Source organism: Tiliqua scincoides, chromosome 11 (assembly GCF_035046505.1).
Source record: "Tiliqua scincoides isolate rTilSci1 chromosome 11, rTilSci1.hap2, whole genome shotgun sequence".
Taxonomy (NCBI): Eukaryota; Metazoa; Chordata; class Lepidosauria; order Squamata; family Scincidae; genus Tiliqua; species Tiliqua scincoides.
In genome coordinates, this window is record NC_089831.1 from 28,051,242 (window position 1) to 28,058,608 (window position 7,367).

Below are 7,367 nucleotides of genomic sequence, written 5' to 3' on the forward strand. Positions count from 1 at the left end.
AGCAGCTGGACCGGCGCGGGGGCAGTCAGTGTCCACGCAGCTGCGTGGCTGCTCACCCCCCGGCCGTCGCCAGGGGCCCCCTCCGGTCCCGGCTGCTCTGCGGGGACCCGCCTTCGGACAGGTCCTGCTGGAGCGGGGGGCTTCCCGGCAGGACTCCTCGCCGGTGCCCGTCACAGCCCGGGATCTCCTGGGTTGGCGGGGAGGGAAGCAGCGCAGAGCTGGTGGTCGAGGCGGGGGCTCTTCTCGGTGCCGGACGCCCCGCGGGGGGCTGGGGGATCCTGGCCGCTCTCCTGGCGCTCCCGCCGCCCCCGAGCGGAGGCCTCCTTCTCCCCGCTGGAGCTCAGCAGCCCCTCTGCTGGCCCCCGCCTGGTCCGGAAGCAGGCTCCTGCCCGGGCGAGTTCGCGTCTCCCTTCGACGCTGGGCTGGGGGAGGGGAGAGGACTTCCTGGAGCGGTGGGCTCGGGAGGATCATCCAGTCCAGCCCCTGCTCAGCGCCAGCGAGGTCCTCCAGCCTCTGCTTGGAGGCCTCCGCCGCGGGAGAGCCCGGGCCTGCAGCTGCCCCCTGCCGGAATTTGCTTCCCTGCCTGCTCCAGCCCTGGGCCTTCCCCCGGAGCCACCCAGAGCAGGCCCTCCCTGCAGGCAGGCAGCTCCCCACTCCTTCCGGCCCTTCCCAGACCCCTGGCTGCCAGCCTCTCCTCATTGGGCGCAGGATTTCCTGGGACTGGGGCAAGCCAGAGTGGGACTGCTGCTTCCTGTGTCCCAGGCTCTGAGCCTCTGCAAAGGCCCCAGCCAGCCTTGCAGGAGCTGCCGCTTCTTCTGGTCGCTGCATCACTCTGCTGGCTCCTGTCCAGCTTGTGGTCCATTAAGACACCCCAGTCCTCCCTGCACCTGCTGCTGCCAAGCCAGGCCAGGGGGCTCCCTGCCTTTCTGGGGCAGTTCGATGCCTCCAGCAGGACTCCTGCTTTGCTGGGAGGGAGGGGAGGCCAAGCAGAGGCGGCAGGACCTCCAGAGCCTCTTCCCAGAGGGATGAAAAGCCCTGCTGCCAAGACTGGACCCCGTGGGGCTGGCCCCTCCTCCCTCCAGTGCCCAAGGAGCCACCTCCCAGGGTTAGGGGTTGGTGCCTATGGGGCCTCCCAGCTCAGGGCCCTTGCTGTGATGTGCCTCTGTTCTCTCCTCCTCAGTCCTCCACCTCTACTGTGTGACGCGGGCCCTGGAGGTCTCAGTGGGCAAGGCAGCAGTGATCTATGCGCAGAACGGCACAGACACCCTCCTGCCCTGCACCTTCACTGCCTGCATCGGCTTCGAGAATGCTAAGTTCTCCTGGACTCGCAACGGGACCGAAGTGCGTGGCTGTTCCCTTCTGGGTTAGCTGCGGGGGGGGGGGGGGGGCGATCACACTGTCGGCTGCCTGGTTATGTTGTTCCGCTGCAGGCCCTGTTTATGCTGCTTGACTGCGAAGCGTGTCTGTGACATTTTGGAAGGTCTCGCTTCTGGGATGGAGAGGCCATCTAAGCCTTTCAATCCTTCTGTGGCAATTCAAGGACCCTTCATGGCTGCAGCACAAGCTCCAGTCCTCTGTGGCAGCACTGGCATAGCCCTGGCTGTGCCCCCTGCCCTTAGCGCCTGCCTTTTCTGACTGTGACCAGGCAGGGAAGGCAGGTGAGCCACCCTCCTCTTGCAAAGATACCCTCCCCAAAGAGAGGCTGCTTGTGGGGTTTGCATGTGATGGAATCCTGTGCTGAGGTTGCACCATAAGAACATCAGTGCATCAGGCCACAGGCCCATCTAGTCCAGCTTCCCGTATCTCACAGCGGCCCACCAAATGCCCCAGGGAGCACACCAGATAACAAGAGACCTGCAAGGCTTCCTGGGAATTGTAGTTAAGAACATAAGAACAGCCCCACTGGATCAGGCCACAGGCCCACCTAGTCCAGCTTCCCGTATCTCACAGCGGCCCACCAAATGCCCCAGGGAGCACACCTCATAATAAGAGACCTGCATCCTGGTGCCCTCCCCTGCATCTGGCATTCTGACATAGCCCGATTCTAGAATCAGGAGGTTGCACATACACATCATGGCTTGTAACCCATAATGGATTTTTCCTCCAGAAACTTGTCCAATCCCCTTTTAAAGGTGTCCAGGCGAGATGCCATCACCACATCCTGTGGCAAGGAGTTCCACAGAACAATCACACACTGAGTCAAGAAATATTTTCTTTTTCTGCTCTAACCCTCCCAACACTCAATTTTAGTGGATGTCCCCTGGTTCTGGTGTTATGTGAGAGTGTAAAGAGCATCTCCCTATCCACTCTGTCCATCCCCTGCATCATTTTGTATGTCTCAATCACGTCCCCCCTCAGGCGCCTCTTTTCTAGGCTGAAGAGGCCCAAACGCCATAGCCTTTCCTCATAAGGAAGGTGTCCCTGCCAAGTAATCATCTTCGTCGCTCTCTTTTGCACCTTTTCCATTTCCACTATGTCTTTTTTGAGATGTAGTGACCAGAACTGCACACAATACTTCAGGCGTGGCCTTACCATCAATTTGTACAACAGCAGTATAATATTAGCCATTTTGTTCTCAATACCCTTCCTAATGATCCCAAGCATAGAATTGACCTTCTTCACTCCCGCTGCACATTGGGTCGATACTTTCATCGACCTGTCCACCACCACCCCAAGATCTCTCTCCTGATCTGTCACAGACAGCTCAGAACCCATCAGCCTATATCTAAAGTTTTGATTTTTTGCCCCAATGTGCATGACTTTACACTTACTGACATTGAAGCGCATCTGCCATTTTGCTGCCCATTCTGCCAGTCTGGAGAGATCCTTCTGGAGCTCCTCACAATCACTTCTGGTCTTCACCACTCGGAAAAGTTTGGTGTCGTCTGCAAACTTAGCCACTTCACTGCTCAACCCTGTCTCCAGGTCATTTATGAAGAGGTTGAAAAGCACTGGTCCCAGGACAGATCCTTGGGGCACACTGCTTTTCACCTCTCTCCACTGTGAAAATTGCCCATTGACACCCACTCTCTGTTTCCTGGTCTTCAGCCAGTTCTCAATCCATGAGAGGACCTGCCCTCTAATTCCCTGACTGTGGAGTTTTCTCAGTAGCCTTTGGTGAGGGACCATGTTGAACGCCTTCTGAAAGTCCAGATATATAATGTCCACGGGTTCTCCCACATCCGCATGCCTGTTGACCTTTTCAAAGAATTCTATAAGGTTCGTGAGGCAAGACTTACCCTTACAGAAGCATCAAAGGTGTGTCAGTGCAGCATTGTGTTGCTGCTGATGCCCAGCTCAGAATGACTGTAAGAGAAGAAAAGGCATCACTTTGGGCGGAGGGCTTCCCTGCTCCTCAGAATACCTTTGTAAGGCATAAAAAGTCACTACTGGTCTTGTTGAAAAAACCAGAAGTGACTTTTTTTATTACAGTCATTGTGAGCCTGGCAGAGGCCATGGGTGGATGTGAGCAGCCTCTGCTGGGCTCAGAAGACCCTCTGGGGACCTGTGGGGATGTGGGGGGCCCGCGGACCCCTGATCTGCATGGATATGAGATCTGCAGATCTACAGCCCTTCTCTGAGGAACGATTTGAGACAGATCTTTGTTTTGTCCATGGGTTTGGTATAGTGACCCTAAGAGATCTGCTGGCAGGACCCTTGATCCTTTGGGGCCTTCCAAAAGGCCTTTCATAACCCAGTAGTCCATACGCTGGGAAATGATTGCAGTCAACGGAAGAAGGTTGTTTTGTAACTCGCCTGATTCACGTCCAAGTTGTTTTGATGCTCTTGAATCTATGAAGGCCCCCGAAGGATAAGGGGCTTGGAGACGCCCTCGTGGCAAGTGGCAGGGCAGAGAACAGTGATTCGGCCTGGGCTTCATTTTGTATTTTGTTTTAATTAAATCTCAAAAAGGTTCTGGTTACTTCCGTGCTACTATTCAGCACTACATCTGAAAGAACCACCGCTTTCTCCCTGTTACTGCTGCCTGTGGCACAGGATGGTGGGACTGTCCTTGCATTAACATCCAAAGGCATTTCTGAAGTACAAGATTGCGCTGTCAGACCCTTGCAGGATTTGTGCCTTGAGAGCCAATAGTCGAAAGTGCCAACCCTGGCCTATACCAGCTGCCCTTGACCCCCCCTCCCACATTTGCTCAGGAGCCAGGGCTTTGTGTAGGGGGGGTGGGGGGGGGAGGCTGGTGTCCTGAGACAAGGGGCTTATTTTGCCAATGTGCAGGCAACTGCTTTCCAGACAGGAGGGGTTTCGGGTGGGGGTCCCTTCTCTACAGCTGTGCCTGCAGCAGCATTCCTGAAGGGCCCTCCCCGCCTTGCAGCACTTTGCTGAGAAAACAGACCATGTGAGCTCTGTGCCTAGGTGTTTAGTCATGGAAGTGCCATTGTGTTACCACCCTGCCAGTGAGGGGGAGGCCAGACCAGGCCGGACCCAGTGCTCATCATTGGTTATTGCCTGCTGCAGATCTTCGGAGGAACTATCAAGAACAAAGACTCCAAGCCGGTCCCCAGCAGCAAGTCAGAGGCCCAGGAGGTGGACAAGTACATGCTGCCCGAAATCACCCTGCTGAAGGACAGCAAGGAGTACAACATCTCCATCCTGATCCTGGATGTGGACTTCAGTGACTCTGGCAAGTACACCTGCAAGGTGGAGAACCCTAAGGAAAAGAATGCCAAGCACAACGCCACCATCACCCTCCAAGTGGTCGTGCAGTGTGAGTAGGGGCTGTGAGGAGGGCTGGGTGGGCAGGCAGGCAGGCAGGCAGGCATGGCAAGGAAGCCTCCATCTTGCCACGTGCCCAGGGACCTCTGTGGACCCCCCACCCTGTTCAGGCTCTCTTTCACTGCCTTCTCTGCTGCCCCCCAGTGGAGAAGGTTGACAACACAGTGACGCTGATCATTCTGTCGGTGGTGGGGGGCGTCATTGGGCTGCTCATCCTCATCATGCTGGTCAAGAAACTAGTCCTCTTCATTCTCAAGAAGACTCAGGAGAAGAAGTGAGTGTGTCTCGTGTTCCATCTCCGGGACCCCCAGGAGGAATGGCGGGGGGGGGGGATCAGACTCCCCTGGGCCAGCCTCTCTCCTCCCAGATGGGTATGGAGGACTCCAGGAACCTCCCTGGTTTAGCAGGGCCTGTTCAGGCTGCGGAGGAGGTTCCTTGAAGAGGTGTTGATGGGGCTGTCTTTGGCCTCCCTTTCCCCATCTGCCCTGGACTGCCTACCTTTCCTCAGTGCCAGGCCCTGCCAGGCCCTGCCTGGCTGGAGCACCAGGACAGCCTGGCTTCTTGCTGAACGGGGCAGCCTCTTGGACATTGATTAGACACACTAATGGAGAGGGAGTAGCCGCAGCAGCAGTGGTCTGTCAGTGGCTATCAGTCACTTCATTGTTAGGGGCGGCCACCCTCTAACCTTTGGATCCTGGGAATAATCCATGGGGCTGGGGGGAGGATATGGCCTCTATGCTTGGCTGCAGTGGCATAGCTAAGGGGGTGCAGTGGGCAGCAGTTGCACTGGGCATCAAGCTTTAGGGGGGCAACAAGCTGAGCTTGACACTAGTGGCCAAAATTGTGAAAACCGTGGTATGTATGAATAATACCATCATGTTATATATCATTGGAAAGGTAATTTAATGCTGAATGCAATGAAACAAACTGCATTGGATTACCTGTATTCTATCAAAAGTTATGACCAATTAACCAGAAAATGAAAGCACAACTGCCAAAAAGTGGATTTTTTAAACTCAAAACTGACCTGTGAGACTGATTGTTCTAACAGCCAATGAGATGTTATTATGTTATTGACATGTTGCAATGACATGTTCTCATGATACAACATGAAACCAATAAGCTGTTAATATGAGTCAGCTCTCATTTCCACATATAATACAGTTACCCCTACTGACTGGGTAAAAAGGCACTTTTTCAAGTGGTGCTCCTCTTATGTTTAGTGGGGGGGGGATAACCATCCATCCCAGCAGTGTATCAAACCAATCGGGGCACAGTTTTTATTTATTTACTTAATTAAATTTGATTTTGTCTGGGGGGGGGCTACGAATCTTCTTTGACCCCCAGGTAGCAGATAGATGTCTTAATAATTAATAATGTCTTACAACCCAATCCTATGCATGTCTACTCAGAAGTAAGTCTCATTAAAGTCAATGGGGCTTACTTCCAGGAAGGTGTGGATAGGATTGGGCTGTTAGCTGTGCCAGTGACTGGGGGGAGGCAGCAGAGCAAGTGGGTGGTGCGCTGGCGGGGGGAGGAGGTGGGTTCTTCCCAATGCTCACTTTTTTAAAAGTCCAGGTGTGATGTCGCTTCTGGTTGTGACATCACTCCCAGGCCAACATTTTGAGCTTGGCAAGCCAGGCTACACAAAATCATTAGCTGCGCCACTGCTTGGCCGCCTTCTGGAGGCCTCTGGCTGGCCGTGCTGAGCACCAGAATCGTGGGCCAGACGTGCCCTTGTTGGTTGGGTCCAGCAGGGTTGTGCTGGTCTCTCCCTCTGTGGTCACTGTCACCAGCGGAAAGAAGCATGGCTGGCTGGGGGGGGGGCTTGTGTGGGGGGCCAGCACAACTAGTCTCTTCTCTGCCCATAGCAGGGAGTGCCTGGTGAGCAGCTCAGCAAATGACAACACAGAGAACGGGCTGGCCGGCTCTAAAGCAGAACAGAAACCTGCCTCTAAGGCCTGATGCTGCTGGGGACCAGTGATCCACAAGGCTCTGAGACTCAGGCCTGGGGGAGAGCCTGGCCTCTGCCAATGACTGATGCTTGAGACACGACTATGTTACACAGCTGCCTGCAACCAGCGCTGCTTCCAGGACAAGACTGCACATCGGGCAGGCAGGAGTGCGGCTGCCTGGAGAGGGCAGGGAGGTGCTCTGTGCTGCACTGAGCCATGACAGCACCAGCTGCGGGGTTTCCAGGGTGCGAGGCCAGTGGGCGGGTGGCTGCTGTGCCAGGGGCCTGGTCCTCCTCCTGGGCAAGGAGCAGCAGAACCATTCAAGTGGGCAGAAATCCAGAGATGGGGTCGAGGGCTTTCCAACAGACTGTAGTGTCAGCCTGCCAGGTGCTGGAAGCCCACCTGATGAGGTTGGAGGGAAGAAGCTGTCGGGCTGCCCAGGGGTGCAGGGCCCAGCTCCTCCAGCCAGGTTCTGGTGTGTTTGGGCACGATTGTGGGGAGAAGGGCCACACTGACAAGAGCAATGGGGCAGTAGCCTCAGCTTGCTCCTTTGTTTGGTGATTCTGCCGGGGCAGCACCCCCATGGTTCTGCTCTTGCCCTGCTCGGCCGGACTCTTCCTTCTGCCCCCTGGGTGCAGGAAGAGTTCCAGACAGGAGACCCAGGAGATTTGCTTCTCA

General features: G+C 55.6%; 1 protein-coding gene across 1 annotated transcript; it reads left to right on the forward strand.

Annotated features, from left to right (window-relative positions):
- Positions 1-1,025: 1,025 nt before the first annotated feature.
- On the forward strand, positions 1,026-6,824 carry SCN4B (sodium voltage-gated channel beta subunit 4). The gene is made up of 5 exons (XM_066639184.1): positions 1,026-1,056; positions 1,181-1,341; positions 4,477-4,726; positions 4,879-5,008; positions 6,609-6,824. Exons 1-5 carry the CDS (start codon positions 1,026-1,028, stop codon positions 6,697-6,699), a joined length of 663 nt encoding a protein of 220 aa, XP_066495281.1. The 3' UTR covers positions 6,700-6,824.
- Positions 6,825-7,367: the final 543 nt, after the last annotated feature.

Excerpts from the sequence above, each read along its gene's own strand:
- SCN4B (XM_066639184.1), top strand. The coding sequence starts at position 1,026 with ATGAAAAGCCCTGCTGCCAAGACTGGACCCC. Across the intron at positions 1,342-4,476 it reads GGACTCGCAACGGGACCGAA|ATCTTCGGAGGAACTATCAA; the intron begins GTGCGTGGCTGT and ends TGCCTGCTGCAG. Across the intron at positions 4,727-4,878 it reads CCTCCAAGTGGTCGTGCAGT|TGGAGAAGGTTGACAACACA; the intron begins GTGAGTAGGGGC and ends GCTGCCCCCCAG.